Source organism: Carcharhinus amblyrhynchos, chromosome 10 (assembly GCF_965287045.1).
Source record: "Carcharhinus amblyrhynchos chromosome 10, sCarAmb.v2.hapA, whole genome shotgun sequence".
Taxonomy (NCBI): domain Eukaryota; kingdom Metazoa; phylum Chordata; class Chondrichthyes; order Carcharhiniformes; family Carcharhinidae; genus Carcharhinus; species Carcharhinus amblyrhynchos.
Genome location: NC_137333.1, coordinates 99,563,516 through 99,581,765, shown reverse-complemented (window position 1 = coordinate 99,581,765; position 18,250 = coordinate 99,563,516). Strand labels below are relative to the sequence as shown.

General features: G+C 45.6%; 1 protein-coding gene across 1 annotated transcript; it reads left to right on the top strand.

Moving 5' to 3' along the window:
• Nucleotides 1-2,347: 2,347 nt before the first annotated feature.
• LOC145349316 (ferritin heavy chain A-like) lies at nucleotides 2,348-4,525 on the top strand. The gene is made up of 4 exons (XM_080197816.1): nucleotides 2,348-2,449; nucleotides 3,313-3,459; nucleotides 3,801-3,926; nucleotides 4,379-4,525. The coding sequence occupies exons 1-4, from the start codon at nucleotides 2,348-2,350 to the stop codon at nucleotides 4,523-4,525; spliced, it is 522 nt and encodes a 173-aa protein (XP_080053942.1).
• Nucleotides 4,526-18,250: the final 13,725 nt, after the last annotated feature.

Genomic DNA, 18,250 nt, shown 5'->3' with positions numbered 1-18,250 from the left:
CTGAGTAAAGAACCTACCTCTGACATCCGTCCTACAATTACCGCCCATTAATTTAAAGCTACGTCCCCTCGTGTTAGCCATCACCATCCAAGGAAAAAGGCTCTCACTATCCACCCTATCTAATCCTCTGATCATCTTGTCTGCCTCAATTAGGTCACCTCTTAACCTTCTTCTCTCCAATGAAAATAACCTCAAGTCCCTCAGCCTTTCCTCATAAGACCTTCCCACCATACCAGGCAACATCCTGGTAAACCTCCTCTGCACCCTTTCCAATGCCTCCACATCTTTCTTATAATGCGGCGACCAAACTGTATGCAATACTCCAAGTGCGGCCGCACCAGAGTTTTGTACAGTTGTAACATGACCTCATGGCTCTGAAATTCAATCCCTCTACCAATAAAAGCTAACACACCGTACGCCTTCTTAACAGCCCTATCAACCTGGGTGCAAACTTTCAGGGAGCTATGCACATGTACACTGAGATCTCTCTGCTCATCCACACTACCAAGAGTCTTTCCATTAGCCCAATACTCTGTAATCCCGTTACTCCTTCCAAAGTGAATCACGTCACACTTTTCTGCATTAATCTCCATTTGCCACCTGTCAGCCCAGCTCTGCAGCTTATCTCTGTCCCTCTGCAAAGTGTAACATCCATCCGCACTGTCTACGACTTTGGTGTCGTCAGCAAATTTACTAACCCATCCTTCCACACCCTCATCTAGGTTATTTATAAAAATGACAAACAGCAGTGGCCCCAAAACAGATCCTTGAGGTATACCAGTAGTTACTGAACTCCAGGGTGAAAATTTCCCATCAACCACCACCTTCTGTCTTCTATCAGCTAGCCAATTCCCGATCCAAACCAATAAATCTCCCTCAATCCCATGCATCCGTACTTTCAGCAGTAGCCTACCATGGCGAACCTTATCAAATGCTTTACTGAAATCCATGTACACCACATCAACTGCTTTACCCTTATCCACCTCTTTGGTCACCTTCTCAAAGAACTCAATAAGGTTTGTGAGACACGACCTACCCTTCACAAAACCGTGTTGACTATCCCTAATCAATTTATTTCTCTCTAGATGATTATAAATCCTATCCCTTATAATTCTTTCCAAAACTTTGCCCACAACAGAAGTAAGGCCCACCGATCTATAATTCCCAGGATGGTCTCTACTCCCCTTCTTGAACAAGGGGACAACATTTGCTATCCTCCAGTCTTCCGGCACTATACCTGTAGACAATGTCGACATAAAGATCAAAGCCAAAGGCTCTGCAATCTCCACAATAACAATGTTCTTGACAGATACATGAATAGTCAGGGATAGATTTTTACAGACTGTGTGGAGGCAAAAGATCTTATAGTTTAGAAAAGTGTCATGTATCAATGCATGCTTGATGGGCCGAAGGGCCTGTTCCTGTGCTGGACTGTTCTTTGTTCATGATGACATCACGGGGAAGGTTCTAGAAAATATTTGGAGCATTGGGTTCAGCCATTCAATTGAATTTGTGCATCACTTGTTACTATGGACTTGTTGGGTTTTGTTTGGTAAGAGGATGAAGACATGTGGACCTAAGGTGAACAGACAGCATTAACATTCAGAGCAGCTGTGATATCATTGGCTTGAGGGGCTGAGTGGCCTCCTCCTGTTCCTACATTGCAATCATCCAATCCAAATCCGCCAGCATTCCAAAACTCTGATTTTGGAAACCCACGCGGAAACGGGGAGAACGTGGAAAATCCACATACATGGGGTGAGGCCCAAACCACAGCCCAAGACAGAGCCTGATGGAGAGAAGCTATTTCCTGGTGTGGGATAGTCCAGGACAGGGACAGCAGAGTCTTCAGACTGAAGCAGAACTGTTCAGGGAGGTTGTTAAGAAGCACTGATTCCCACTGAAGATGGAAATCGGGAAGTCTGACCCCGGAAATGTTGGGAGTTATTCAGACTTTTCCAAACTGAGCTGGCGAACTATTCGTTAGCTCAGGTTATGAAGGGATGTGGAATCAAAGCAGCTTCATAGAGTGAAACTCATGGTCAGCCATGATCAAATTCAATGGTGGAACAGAATGGAGGGGCTGAATGGCCTCCTCTGCTTCCTCTATTCTCATCACAAAATAACCTGCCTACATTCCAGAGCTCTGATTGGCTCTGGGTATTACAGACTCCACCCCCTCTCCCTCATTGGTGCCTGGATTCATCACCAATTCCTGATTGACAATCTGACAGCCAATCAGCATTGGGGCTGTCATTCCCTGGTTTGGGTGCAGGATGTATAAATTCAGGAGCTTGTGTTAGGAAGAGACACTTCTAGATCTTTCTAGGTAGCAGGAATAGTGAAGATGGCTTCTCAAGTACATCAGAATTACCACAAGGACTGTGAGGATGCTGTTAATAAGCAGATCAACTTGGAGCTCTATTCCTCCTATGTTTACCTCTCCATGGTGAGGCTTTGTGATGATTGGGGTTTAAATTTAAAATAATGGTCTGGTTGTGCTCTGAGCAGGTGCAATATCTTTACTGATGAATTTGGCTTTAAATGATTGTTGTTGTTGTTGTTGATTAAATGTTACTGAGGGACAGGATCTTGTTAGTAGACTGCTCCCTGCCTGTAATAACTTGACCTGATTTCTGAAGAGTTTCCATCTGAAACAGGCTCCATGAAGCTTCTGACAGAGGATTAATATTAATGTCACAAAGCCAATGTCCAGAGTGGCTGGGCCTCCAATCCCCTTGGAGGATTGATCTTTATTGAGGGATAGAGGGTTCATGGGGTGAATCTGGTCAAATTATCCAACTTGGATGGAATTAAATTTAATTGGGTAACCATTCTATTGTAGGAGAGATAGGGCAAGAATGTCCCACTGTGTTATGTTAAGTGTGGGCTGAATGAAGTAAAACTTCACTCCCTTTTCTTAAAACTGAGGCCTGGATAGAGTGGATGTGGGGAAGAGGTTTCCATTACTGGGTGTGACTAGGATCATGGGGTGTAGCCTCAGTGAAGAAGTAACTCTGGAACTGAGATAAGGAGGAATTTCTTCAGCCAGAGAATGGTGAATCTGAGCAATTTATTGCTGCAAAGCTGTGGAGACTGGATCATTGAATGTATTTAAGGCAGAAGTTCTTCCTTGTTAAGGGGATAATGGGTTTGACAAAGTTGCTAACCATGATTAGATGTTTGAGCAGACTCAAAGGGCTAAACAGCCTAATATTGTGTCATCTTCTGAGTAAGTAAATGATTTTGCAGCGACTGTTCTGAATTCCAAGTGGCCCATGGTAAATCTTTGATCTGACTCTCTCCCTGTAGTCTGCTTACTTTGACCAGGATGATGTTGCCCTGAGTCACTTTGTTGAGTTCTTCAAGGAGCAGTCACATGAGGAACGGGAACATGCTGAGAAACTGATGGAATTCCAGAATAAATGTGGAGGCAGAGTCATCCTGGAGGATGTCAAGGTTGGTTTTGTCTTTGCAATGTATTTTGCTTCAGAGTTCACCTGTGGATTTGTAATACTACACTGGGTTCAGAGCATCTGAAGTGATCAACTTCTAGTGAGTTGAGGATGGGTAGGGGATTAGTCAGTGTGGTTTTGATCATCCTGAGCTAGAGAAATGTGGAGGGACTTCATTCCAGTATAAGAAGAATGAGTGATTAATGGCATTTCCCATTGTGTGGCTACTCTTAGCCAATGCACTGACTGTGTCCAATATTGGTCTTTGTCACTAATGAAGCCTAATCTCCAGATTACATCTGTTGGTTCTAACCTTAAACTATAAGCATCACATCTTTGTTTCAGAAGGCAGAGCAGGACGAGTGGGGCAATGGTCTGGAGGCAACGCAGAGAGCTCTGCAAATGGAGAAGAATGTGAACCAGAGTCTGCTGGATCTGCACAAACTCTCCTCTGGGAACACTGACCCTCATGTAAGTCTTTCATTTCTTTTTGAAGGAGCTTTCTTGCCCTTGATGTCCCAGAATGTGACATGGAAAGTGGTGACTCCAGCCAATTCAGTATTTAATCCAGTTGGAGTCATACAAGACCCCAGTTATACCTCTGTACACCCTTTTGAAGGGGGGGGGGTAGTGTTTTGAATTTTCACTGGACTAGTAAACTAGAGACCCATGGTAATATCTGGATTCAAATCTCACTGTAGTGCTTGGTGAAAATAAAGTTTGCTAATGCTCATTTTAGGGAAGGAAATCTTCTGTTCTTGCCTAGTCTGGTCTACTTATGACTCCAGAACCACAGCAATGTGACTCTTCAATGCTTTGAATCAAATCCAACTGATTTTTGGATTACTGGTATTGGCTAGAGTAGACAAGTTACAGGGAGGGTGATTCAATTTATTTCCTGAGGTAACTTTTTTAACTTTCAGCTGTGTGACTTCTTGAAGACTCACTACTTGGATGAACAAGTGAAGATGATCAAGAAGCTTGGAGATCACATCACCAACCTGAAGAGACTGGGAGCCCCTGAGAATGGCATGGGAGAGTACCTGTTTGACAGGCTCACCCTCAACTGACTAGGATTCAAATAGAAATGTCAGCTTTGCTGCATTTGAAAATAAAACATTTTTGTCTCTAATGCTGTAGCTGATGTCATTATTTTGACTCCTTTAAATCCCAATCCAGTTTCGTAAACATGATCTAATTCCTGCCCAGGACAATTAGTGATTCAGAAACATGGGGGGATTTCTGTTAGAAATGTGCAGTTTCAATCTGGTTTTCCCCCCCCAGCTGTGGGTGAAACCCCATACTGTGGCACTGCATTGAATACAATGTCAACCCTTTTCCAGTGTGGAGAATCTCTGCTTCTGACTCACCTGTCAGAAGAATGAGCTTCCTAATTCTGATATCTTGTACTAGACTGCCTCAAACCCCCTCCCCATATTATTGAGGGTAACTCTGTATCTGGAGTATTGAGTCTCAGCTTCACAATGCAGCTTGATTGTGAGTGAATACAGAATTACCTTGTCAAAATATTCCACATCTGGCCTTTGTGAGGTGCTGGGCAATGTCTTTGATATGCAGATGGGCAAAGCCAAGTACCATGAGGCTAGGGAGAAAATAGCCAGGATAAAGCCAGCACCTGAGTGGCATTGGTGCAGGGGTCTGGGGCTGCTTTGGGGTGTGGACATTGGGGCTTAATTGCACTGGCAGCAGGGTGTGCCTGAGAAGCCTTGTGGAGAAGAGGACTGCAGCCAGGAGATGGGCAGCAGGACAAGCCTCATCATAGTGGGTGAGTGCCATTCTGAGGAACCAAAGTCCTGAATAGGACATAGATTTGAAACATTTACAGAAAACATCCTGTATAAATAGTTGTTTCCTCAGCGTTACAATTTCCTTGATCAGCTAATGCAATTTTGTTTTTTACCTTTTGTGCAAAGGTAATCGCATGTTACAATATCATTATGGATCATAGAGCCCCTGCAGTGACAACAGTCCCATCCACATTGCCCTGTATAGGGTGTTGGTGAGGCCGCAGCTGGAGTACTGTGTGCAGTTTTGGGCGCTGCACCTGCGCAAGGATATTTTGGCCTTGGAGGGAGTGCAGAGGAGGTTTACTAGGCTGATACCGGAGTTGAGGGGGTTGAGCTATGAGGAGAGGCTGAATAAACTAGGCTTGTACTCGTTAGAGTTTAGAAGAATGAGGGGAGATCTCATTGAGACATATAAGATGATGAATGGGATGGATAGGATAGAGGTGGAGAGACTCTTCCTGCTCAGAAAGGACAGTAGGACTAGGGGGCATAGCCTCAAGATAAAGGGGGGGCGGTTTAGAACGGAGTTGAGGAGGAACTTCTTCACTCAAAGGGTGGTGAATCTCTGGAATTCTCTGCCCGTTGAAGTGGTGGAGGCTGCCTCGCTAAATATTTTTAAGACGCGGGTTGATGGGTTTTTGATAAGAGAGGGGATTAAGGGTTATGGGGAGAGGGCAGGAAAGTGGAACTGAGCCACGACAGATCAGCCATGATCTTATTGAATGGCGGGGCAGGCTAGATGGCCTACTCCTGCTCCTATTTCTTATGTTCTTATTCTATCCCTGTCACGCCACATATTTACCCTACTGATCCCCTTAATGCTAAGGGACAATTTAACATGGCCAATCAACCTAACACATACGTTTTTAGACCATGGGAGGAAACCCACACAGACACAGGGAGAGCGTGCAAGTTCCACACGGACAGTGGTCTGAGGACAGAATCGAACCTGGGTCCCTGGTGCTGTGAGGCTGTAGTGCTAATCACTGTGCTGCCGTATTTAACAAAAGATTCAAATTTCTGCCCTAAATTCATGGAAGCTTTGCAACAATAAAGCTAGTCAATGGTTCTATTGTCTTTTACGTCAGTTTAAATTCAAGTTCTCAAAAGCAATGATCCCCTTATTAAATTGTATTAATCAACGTGCACCATGTCACCACTCTGAGACAACATCAAGGGTTATCTGTGAATGAAAATAGAAAAACAAGTGTTATTTTTGTTCCATTTGATTGTGCAGAGTCAGGGATGTTTATGATTAAGAAAGTGGGTTTGGGCAGGATTCTGAATCATTATTTTCAGTGCAAGTTTGAGCAATTTGTGTTCAAATTGCACCTAAGGCAACAAGGTTATCTTGCTATGGTTTGCTTTGTTATGATGTGGAGTTGCCAGTGTTGGACTGGGGTGGGCACAGTAAGACATCTCACAACACCAGGCTAAAGTCCAACAGATTTATTTGGTAGCACAAGCTTTCGGAGTCTTGCTCCTTTCTCAGGTAAGTGAGGACTTGTGTTCACTCAAGTAAACTATCATAAATTGAGTTTGTGTCTTTATATGCCCTATTTGTGAACACAAGCCCTCACTTACCTGATGAAGGAGCAGTGCTCCAAAAGCTTGCGCTGCCAAATAAACTTGCCTTGTTATACTTGGGGTGGCACATTGGCACAATGCTTAGCACTGTGGGCAGGTCCAGAAACATTCGGGAGGCCAGCCACCGGATGGACGGGGAGGGAGGTCAGAAGCTCAGTGATCGAGCTGGCCAACGATTGGAAAAGAGGCAGCATGGGGCTACTGCGTATGCGCCGGTCTCCATGCTGACAGATCAGCTCATGCGCAATGGTTCACTCAGCACTATGAAGCCAGCCTCTCCAGCAGGAATAGACCGCACCCAACTGATTTAAAGAGTGATTTTCACTAGGCACTCTGTAGTGCACAGAGTATGGGAGATTATTTTTGAAAATTCCGCGAAAAAAAACAATGGGAGTTACTTCCATTTTTATGCGAATTCAGCACTTTGAATTTTTTTGGGAGAATCCTGGCCCCTGTGTGTTATTTCCTGGAGCCTCATAGTTTGTAGATCTACCCTTGGAACATAGGAGCAAGAATAGACCAGTGGAGCTCGTTTCTATTGACCCAAAACTGCCCTATTGAATATCTTAAAACATCAGTCAGCCCTTAGCTTTCTAAACCAAAGGGAACAAAGTAGAAATGGTTGAGAGCTTCAGTTTTTTAGGTGTGCAGATCACCAACAACCTGTCCTGGTCCCCCCATGCCAACACCGTAGTTAAGAAAATCTACCAACGCCTCTACTTTCTCAGAAGACTAAGGAAATCATTATGACTCTGACCAACTTCTACAGATGCACCATAGGAAGCATTGTTTCTGGTTCTATCACAGCTTGGTATGGCTCCTGCTCTGCCCAAGACTGCAAGAAACTACAAAGGATCATGAACAAAGCTCAGTCCATCACTCAAACCAGCCTCCCACCCATTGACTCTGTCTACACTTCCCACTGCCTCGGAAAAGCAGCCAACATAATTAAGGACCCAATGCACCGCAGACATGCTCTCTTTCAATTTCTTGTCAGGAAAAAGATACAAAAGTCTGAGATCGCACGGCAACCGACTCAAGAATAGCTTCTTCCCTGCTGCCATCAGACATTTGAGTGGACCTACCTCATATTAAGTTGATCTTTTCCTACACCCTAGCTACATTCTGCACTCTCCTTTCCTTTCCCATGTACAGTATGCTTTGTCCATATAGTGTGCAAGAAACATTATTTTTCACTGTGTACTAGTGCATGTGACAATAATAAATCAAAACAAATCAAATCCTCCGGGATGCAACCCCAATTTGCACCATATCTCCTCATCATTTAACCCCATAATATAGCCAAGGTATCATTCTGGTAAATTTATGATACAGTCCCCCTTCCAAGATCTATAAATCGTTCTGAGTGTGTGATGCCCAGAACTGCTCAGATTAACACAAGATAAAGTCTAAATATAAGGCATTGAACAACTTAAGCATGACTTCCAACCCTTTGTATTCTGTTCCCTTTTGTATAAAGGGCAGAATACCATTAGCCTTTTTGACTATTTGCTGGCATTTTCTGTTTGTGACATTTTAACAATATATGTCCCTGGACACCACCCTCCCCACCTCCCCCCCCACCCCCCTGAGTTCCCTTCGACCTCCGTTGCTCCGTGCATTGAGACTATTCCTTGTCCTCATTGACATCTTCCACGTTGCACTGTGCACCTTTTTGAGGGCACATCGCAGTGCCAGCGGGGCAGGGGTTGTAGTTGAACAGCGCTGACACCGTGAGGCTGGAGATTCAAAGCGAGACGTATCAATATTTAATTCTGCTCTTCATTCTCGCGAAAGTAGGACAACAAACACCAGCGGGGGGATTTCCCCGGTGAAAAGCAGGATTAAAACAGTGGGTTGAAGCATTAATCCACAGATTGTAGAGATGTACACTCTGCGTGCCACAAAATTATAGATCAATTTAATTCCTTTGCTGTGACTGGTTTTACGAAGGTGTTACACGTGATAAGGCATCTCAAACCGAGAAAGGCAGTGTTACTGTCATAGCGATGCAGACTTATGATGAACTAAAGCAATTTCACAGCATGCCTTTTGAGCACTGGGGTGGCTTTATGCTGTGCCCAATGCATTCCACAGCTGCAAGTCACAGTGTCTGAATAGATGATCTCGCAATGTAGCAGAAGCCTGCTTTTATATCCAAGTCATCAGCCATGGCTCGGTAGATAGCACTTTTGTCTCTGCATCCGAAAGCATATCAGCCAGGCTGATGCTTCCAGTGGAGTAGTGAGGGAGCATTTTACAGTCTGAGGTGCTTAAAGCAGAGGCCCCATCTGACTTCTTTTCGTGGATTCCCTGGGCCTATTTTGGCACAATGGTTAGCACTGCTGTCTCACAGCGCCAGGGACCCAGGTTCAGTTCCCAGCTTGGGGCTCTGTTTGTGCATGTTCTCCCCATGTCTGTGTGGGGTTCCTCCGGGTGCTCCGGTTTCCTCCCACACTCAAAAAGGCATGCTGGTTAGGTGCATTGGCCATGCTAAATTCTCCCTTGGTGTACCCGAACAGACACCGGAGTGTGGTGACCAGGGGATTTTCACAGTAACTTCATTGTAGTGTTAAGGTAAGCCTACTTGCAACACGAATAAATAAACTTAAAAAAAAACTAAACAAGAGCAAGATACACAAGCAGTTGCTTTGATATGTGGAACTTGGATCTTACTGTTTTGGCATCAACTACTTCCTGTGGTAATGAATTGCACAGGCTCACCACTCTTTCGGTGAAGAAATGTCTCCTCACCTCTGTCCTAAATGGTCTACTCCGAATCCTCAGACTGTGACCCCTGGTTCTGGACTCCCCCCACCATCCCTGGAATCAGCCTGGTAAACCTTTGCTGCACTCCCTTGAGAGCAAGAACATCCTTCCTCAGATAAAGAGAACAAAACTGCACACAATACTCTAGGTGTGGACACACCAAGGCCCTGTATAATTACAACACAAAACCTCTCGCAATGAAGACCAACATGCCATTCACCTCCTTTACCACCTGCTGCACCTGCATGCTTACCTCCAGTGACAGGTGCACGAGGACACCCAGGTCCTGCTGCACACTTCCCTCTCCCAATTTACAGCCATTCAGGTAGCAATCTGCCTTCTTTTTTTTGCTTCCAAAATGAATAACCTCACACTTATCCAAATTATACTGCATCTGCCACTGATTAGCCCACTCACCCAACCTGTCCGGATCATTCTGAAGGATCTCTGCATCCTTGCCACAGTTCACTTTCCCACACAACTTGGTATCATGTGTAAACTTTCAGATGTTACATTTTGTTCCCTCATCCAAATCATTAATATATGTTGTGAATAACAGGGGTCCCAGTATTGATCCCTACAGCCCCCCACTAGTTACTAGTTATGATCAAGGCTGATCATCAAATTCAATATCCCAATCCCCCTTTCTTCTCATATCCCATGATCTCTTTAGCCGCAATTAAATTTCTTCTCAAAATCAGACAATGTTTTGGCCTCAAATACTTTCTGTGGTAATGAATTCCACACATTCACCACCCTCTGGATGAAGAAATTTCTCCTCATCTCAGTTCTAAACCCCTTATCCTCAAACTATGACCCCTAGTTCTGGACTTCCCCACCATCGGAAACATTCTTTCTGAATTTACCCTGTCTAATCCTGTTAGAATTTTGTAAGTTTCTATCAGATCCCCCCTCACTCTTCTAAACTCCAGTGAATAGAATCCTAACCAACTTAGTCTCTCCTCATGTGACAGACCTGCCTTCCCAGGGATCAGCCTGGTAAACTTTCGCTGAACTTTCTCTATAACAAGGATATCCTTCCTCACAATGATCATGGGACAGCTGGGTTGTTGTGAAAACCCACTTGATTCACCAATGCCCTTTAGGGAAGGAAATCTGCAGTCATTATATATATGTGACTCCTGGCTCACACAATATGGTTGACTCTTAGCTGATCTCCCAAAACTGCTTCGTAAAGCCACTCAGTCGTATCGAACTGCTCCAGTGTCAATAATCTGAGAAGACCGATTATCATGACCTTCTCCAAGTCGATTAGGAATTGGCGATAAGTGCTGGCCTCATCAGCGACATTCATGACATTCCCTAAGAATGAATAAGACGAAACACTGGAAGCAGAATTGGCAAGAGAGTTTGGAGCAGTGGAAGCCTGCTGACAGGGTGCAATGGGCAGGGGGCCTTGTGGTATTGTCACTGGATGAGTAATCCAGAAAACCAGGGTAATGCTCTGGGGATCCAGGTTCAAATCCTGCCACGGCAGATGGTGAAATTTAAGTTCAATAAAAATCTGGAATTTAAGAATGTACTGGTGGCCATGAAACCATTGGTCAATTGTCAGAAAAACCTATCTGGTTCACTAATGTCCATTAGGAAAAGAAATCTGCTGTCCTTACCTGGTCTGACCTACATGTGACTCCAGAGCTACAGCAGTGTGGTTGATTCTCAAATGCCCTCTGAAATGGAGAGCAGTTGGAAATGAGTAATAAATGTTGGCCCAGTGACACCCACATCCCATGAATGAATAAGAAGAAAACTGCAAAGAGTTTGGCGAGATTAGATGCCAAGGGGTGTGTTGGGCAGGGACATTGAGATGAGTTTTAGAACATAGAATCCTACAGTGTAGAGGAGACCATTCAGCCCATCGAGTCTGCACCGACCACAATCCTACCCAAACCCTATCTCCATAACCCCATGCATCTCCTCAAGCTAGTCCCCCTGACACTAAGGGGTTCTTTAACATGGCCAATCCACCTAACCAGCACATCTTTCGGACTGAAACTGGAGCACCCGGAGGAAACCCACACAGACGTAGGGGGAATGTGCAAACTCCACATAGGCAGTAACGCAAGACTAGGAATGGAAGCCGGGATCCCTGGCGCTGTGAGGCAGCAGTGCTAACCATTGTGCCACCGTGCTGTCCAGTCGAGATGAAGGAAGTGTAATATTGGACGGCTGTATCAGCACTGGAGATCTGCAAGCCCCATTTGCAGAGGATACAAGCAGGGGAATGGAGTTAAGGTCACCATGAGGATGGCCATTATTCTTATTGAGTGACGGAACAGGCTCAAGAGGCTGATACTCCTGCTCCTATTCCTGATGGCCGTATTGGGATCAGTGCCATGGATGATTGGCAGTGAAGAGAGGTGATGATATTCTCCAGATTGTTGCGGGGAGGGTGGCTTGAGTTGGGAAGAAGGCAATCACAATCGACACATGGTCCAGCTCTCGCTCTGTTTGTGAGTCAATAACCGGAGGTCAAAGTTAAAGCAATTTGAATCTCAGCTGAAGAGGCATTTCGTAGATCAGCAATGTTAGCAATGAACACAGGAATACAGATCAGAGTATTTATACTCAGCTCAATTTGCAATTCCACCACAGCATTTATTTAAGGTCAGCCTAAAGTTATAAACAGCAGCAAGATTATTCTAATGAGGCAATTAAAAAAAAAATCAAAACCAAAGTTGAAAATCTGTGCCCGTGCCTGAGAAGGAAAGAATCGAGTGAAGGATTCAGCGGCAATATTTCCTCAGTTTGCTTTGGGTGAAACCATTTAATAAATCCCTTGGAGCCTTGGATGTTGCCTCTTTATTTTCAGAGTTTGAATAGAGTCAGAGGCTGGAATTTTACCGGCACGCCTGCCTCAGATTTGGAGCGGGCAAGGCACGTCAAACAGAATTCTCTGTCGGCCTCAGGCGGGAATTTTGCGAGCCTCACCTGAGCAAAGTCGTAAAATCCCAACCACAGTGTCATAGAGGTCCATGCTGCCCAACTTGCCCATGCTACCCAGTTTTGACCATTAAGCTTGTCCCATTTGCTGGCATTTTGCCCAAATCTCTCAATACCCATCTTACCCATATAATTCTCTCAACACTTTTTAAAAAGACACATTTGTACCCATCTTTAGTATTACCTCTGGCAGCTCGTTCCAGACACTCACCACCCTCTCAGTAAAAAAATTGTCCCTTGGACTCTTTTGTGTCTCTCCCCTCTCACCTCAAACCTATGCCCTCTAGTTATAGACTCCCCTACCTTTGGGAAAAGATGTTGACTCTTCACCTTATCTATATCTCTCATTATTTTATAGACCTCTACAAGAATACCCCTAAGTCCCAGTCTATGCAACCTCTCCTTGTAACTCAAACCATCAAGTCCCAGTAGCATCTAAGTAAATCTCTTCTGCACTCTTTCTAGTTTACTAACATCCTTTCCATAATAGGGTGACCAGAACTATGCACAGTATCCCAAGCGTAGTCTTACCAATGTCTTGTACAACTTCAACAAGATGTCTCAACTCCTGTATTCAGTGTTCTGACCAATGAAGCCAAGCTGGGTGGCATGGTAGCACAGTGGTTAGCACTGCTGCTTCACAGCTCCAGGGACCTGGGTTCAATTCCTGGCTCGGGTCACTGCCTGTGTGGAGTTTGCACATTCTCCTTGTGTCTGCGTGGGTTTCCTTTGGGTACTCCAGTTTCATCCCACAGCCCAAAGATGTGCGGGTTAGGTTGATTGGCCATGCTAAAATTGCCCCTTGGTGTCCAGGGATGTGTAAATTAGGGGGATTAGCGGGTAAAATATATGGGGGTAGGGCCTGGGTGGGATAGTGGTCGGTGCAGCCTCGATGGGCCGAAGGGCCTCTTTCTACACTGTAGGATTCTATAATTCTATACCGGATGCCTTCTTCACCACCTTGTCCATCTGTGACTCCACTTTAAGGAACTATGAACCTGTACCCCTAGGTCTTTGTTCTATAACTCTCCCCAACACCCTATCATTAACTGAGTATGAGAGTGAACGGAGGTCTCAAGTGCCTGCTTGTTGGCATTCTCAATCGAGGCATTGTCCCAATTGGGGGTCACTGCCCTGTTATGGAAGACAGAAATGGTCCCCAGATTGCTGGCCTGGTTAGAGGGCGCACACCTCTGGAGCCTCCGCAGCCCCACCGGGAGAGGCAGCTGGGGAATGGAGTGGGCGCACAGGTATATTTACAAACAATGTATACTTTGGAGAATGTTATAACTTGTGAAGGATGAATAGGGCCTATTTAAAGGCTGAAGGGCCCAACAACTTTTTATAAAACTGGGCAAAAGTCTTAGTGACCTGAATTGGACTTTCTAACCAGCCCATCTCCATTCGTGCCTCTGATTTGCCTCAGGAGGTAGCAGGCCCAAATCAATCAAACTCCCACCAGCAACCACTGAAGCAAAAATCTTCCTTGAAGGGTTTCTTTCCAAGGAGATGGTTCTGCCGGCTCAAGGGTTTTGCCGCCTCAAGCCTCCAAGGCGAAAGTCAAAGAATCAGAAACTGATAGATCTCAGGATGTGGCTGCTCGGCCTGACGTGCCTATGCCGGTTCTTTGGCTGAGTTGTCCAATTAATTCCACTCCCCCATTCTTTTCCCATGACTCTTTATTTTTTCCATCCTCAATTATTTAGACAAGTCCCTTTGTTGAATTTGTTTTCTCTCCCTTTTCAGCCGAGGTATTCCTCATCACCGCGTTTGGAAAATGAACCCTTGTGTCGCCTTCGGTTCTTTTTCCAATGGTCCTAAAGCTACACCTATACAAGATGATAAATGGTATAGATAAAGTAGACATGGAGTGGATGTGCTGGGATCGTTTAAGACTTATCTGGATAGCCACATGAACAGACTGGGAATGGAGGGATAGAAATGAATGGTCTAGTTGGACAAATGGGCGACACAGGCTTGGAGGGCTGAAGGGCCTGTTTCCTGAGCTGTATTGTTCTCTGTTCTTTGTTCTTCGTTCAATGAGTCATTCTAGGATGAGTGGTCATAGTCTTAGGATAAGGGGTAGCAAAGTTAAAACAGAGCTGAGGAGAAACTATTTCTCCCAAAGGTTTGTGAATCTGTGGAATTCACTCCCCCAAAGTACAGTGGATGCTGGGACAGTGAGTAAGTTTAAGGAGGAGTGAGATCTTTAATTGATAATGGGTTGAAGGGGGGAAGGCAGGAAAATGGGGTGAGAAGCATATCAGCCATGATCGAATGGCAGAATGGACTCAATGGGCCGAATGGCCAAATTCTATCTGATGAACTTATGAACCTTCCATTTGCTGACCCCTTCTACTAGTGGCCGCAGACTTTCTTTATTGTTATCAACCAAAATCCTCCAATGTTTCGAACACCTCAATCAACTCTGTTGGCTCGATGCAAGATTAGCCACTGGGCCAGAAGCTGAGTCCCGTGAGTACACTCGGGGCTAATTGTGAATGAAAATCATTCTCCGATCAGCCAGTGAATCAATAGGAAACTTGGCAGGCCGAGGCAAAGATTGTTGGAGATTGCCGCCACCAACTTTTGTGTAGGCAAGTGGGGTAGGGGTGGCATGGTGGTGTTGTCACTGGATTAGTAATCCAGATATCCCATGGAAAACCTGGGGGCACGGGTTCAAATCCTATCACAGCAGATGGTGATATTTGAATTAAATGTAAATCTGGAGATAAAAGTCTGATGAGGACTATGTCTTGCTGCAGCTGTATAGGGCATTGGTGAGGCCGCAGCTGGAGTACTGTGTGCAGTTTTGGGCGCCGCACCTGCGCAAGGATATTTTGGCCTTGGAGGGAGTGCAGAGGAGGTTTACTAAGCTGATACCGGAGTTGAGGGGGTTGAGCTATGAGGAGAGGCTGAATAAACTAGGCTTGTACTCGTTAGAGTTTAGAAGAATGAGGGGAGATCTCATTGAGACGTATAAGATGATGAATGGGATGGATAGGATAGAGGTGGAGAGACTCTTCCCGCTCAAAAAAGACAGTAGGACTAGGGGGCACAGCCTCAAGATAAAGGGGAGGTGGTTTAGAACGGAGTTGAGGAGGAACTTCTTCACTCAAAGGGTGGTGAATCTCTGGAATTCTCTGCCCGTTGAAGTGGTGGAGGCTGCCTCGCTAAATATTTTTAAGAAGCGGGTTGATGGGTTCTTGATAAGAGAGGGGATTAAGGGTTATGGGGAGAGGGCGGGAAAGTGGAACTGAGCCACGACAGATCAGCCATGATCTTATTGAATGGCGGGGCAGGCTCGAAGGGCTAGATGGCCTACTCCTGCTCCTATTTCTTATGTTCTTATGTTCTTATTATCGGTTGTCATAAAAACCTACCTTATTCACTAATCTCCTTTAGGCTATTAGGGATGGGCAATGGTCCAGCCAGCAATGTCCACATCCCATAAATGAATTTTTAAAAGGTGATCCGGCAAATAAACAAATTAAGGTGGAATGACGACCTCTGGTGAGACATTATAACTAAAACAAAAGGTTACGCTTAACCAATCAAACTAATATGTCATTTCCAGGGGCGGTGATGCATCCCAGTCACCCCCAGTGGTGCCCACTAGTCACAAAATGCCAGCTCCCCTCCCAAGGTTGACCTGGGTGACAAGGTGGCACCATGGTTAGCACTGCAGCCCCGCAGTGCCAGGGGCCCAGGTTCGATTCCTGCCTTGGGTCACTGTCTGAGTGGAGTCTGCACATTCTCCTCGTGTCTGCGTGGGTTTCCTCCGGGTGCTCCGCTTTCCTCCCACAGCCCAAAGACGTGCCGGTTAGGTTGATTGGCCGTGCTGAATTGACCCTTAGTGTCAGGGGGATTAACAGGGTAAATGCGTGGGGTTATTGGGATAGGGCCTGGGTGAGATTGGTGCAGATCTGATGGGCTGAATGGCCTCCTTCTGTACTGCCGGGATTCTACGGTTCTATGAAGGTTGCCTGGCCATGAATGTAGTTGCGTTCGAGGTGTAGAGAGTCAGGCCGGATGGCCCTCTCTGCTTGCCAAATGCCTCACCGAGAATATTGAATTTGATGATCAGCCATGATCAAAATGAATGGGGAAGCAGGTTTGAAGGGCTGAATGGCCTACCCCACCCCTATTTTCTATCATTCTATGTTTGAGTATTAAAAGGAAATGCAGCCAAACTTGGTGGGTCGGCAGGTGTGTGTTTTGAGATGAAGAAAGATGATATCAGGGCATTGTCAGTTTCCACTTTCCTCCAGATGCTCCTCTCTGCTGTGAGATATCGTTCCTCTTTGCTGGGAGAATTATCACAGAACCTCGTTTCCAAACGTACCGAGGCTGCCTCAGAATCGGACAAATCTTGGCCGAGCTGCCTTTGTCGCCTCCCCGGTGGCAAAAGTTGTCCCTCTCGGTCTCTGCTTCTTTTCGTTTTTATCTGACGTCTTTCTCTCCCTTGCTCTCTCTCTCTCTCTCTCTCTCTCTCTTTCTGTACACGGTCAAACCAAAAGATAAATGAAGTGTTGTGTAAAGTGGAGCAGCTGGGCTATTGGCATTATCTTACAGTGCGGGAGCCAGCCTTTAATAAGGCTGCTTCTGCCTTCTGATTGCACACCGTAACTGCCTCTTATGTACAGTGCACGGTGAAGGTCAGCAACAAGGGATTCGGAAGAAGATGGATAATGACCTTGGCATCTGTCTGGCAAAGGAGGTTGTGGCATATTTTATGGTCCCTCTGCAACGCATGTCCTTCACGTCGTCTGGAGCCTGCAATGGCGGGGACTGGGAGTCATGACATAAATCTGTAACTAACACGATGCAAAAATATATCTTCGGCCACGGAGAAGCAAGGACTAATCTGTGGTCAGATGAATATTTAAATGTAGGATCGATGCGCGGAAGAACCCATCCGGGGATTATTTCCCTGCTTCAGCCCACAAAGGGATGGCATATTTTGGTTGAGATGCAAGGCAGACACAACATCGCCTTAAATTACAATGCGCGGTTCAGGGCCTTGCTCACATCGTTCGTACCTATCAACGCAGGGCCTGTTTGCTTGTGGGAGGTGGGTCAGTAAATGTGTGATGAGAACAGGCCGTGGTGAATTGATGAGGAAACAGAGCAAAGCAGTAGCTTCAGTGTGAGTGTCGGGTGAGTTGGCCCAACACGTTCAGGGAGCAGGACCTAGAGCTCCAAGCTTTGCTCTTCCCCATGTCTGATCTCGATTTGATTTTTGACTTGATTTGATTTGCAGTGGCACGGCGGCACAGCAGTTCGCACTGCTGCCTCTCAGCGCCAGGGACCCAGATTCAATCCCAGCTTGGGTCACTGCCTATACGGAGTCTGTACATTCTCCCCGTGTCTGCGTGGGTTTCCTCCCACAGCCCAAAGATGTGTGGGTTAGGCTAATTGGCCATGCAAAATTGACCATAGTGTTAGGGAGACTAGCAGGGGGTAAATATGTAGGATTATGGGGATAGGGCTTGGGTGGGATTGTGATCAGTGCGGACTCAATGGGCCAAATAGCCTCCCTCTGCACTGTAGGGATTCTATGATTTGATTTATTATTGTCACATTTATTAATGTAGAGTGAAAAATATTGTTTTAGCGTGCTGTACAGACAAAGCATACCACTCATAGAGAAGGAAGAAAGAGGGT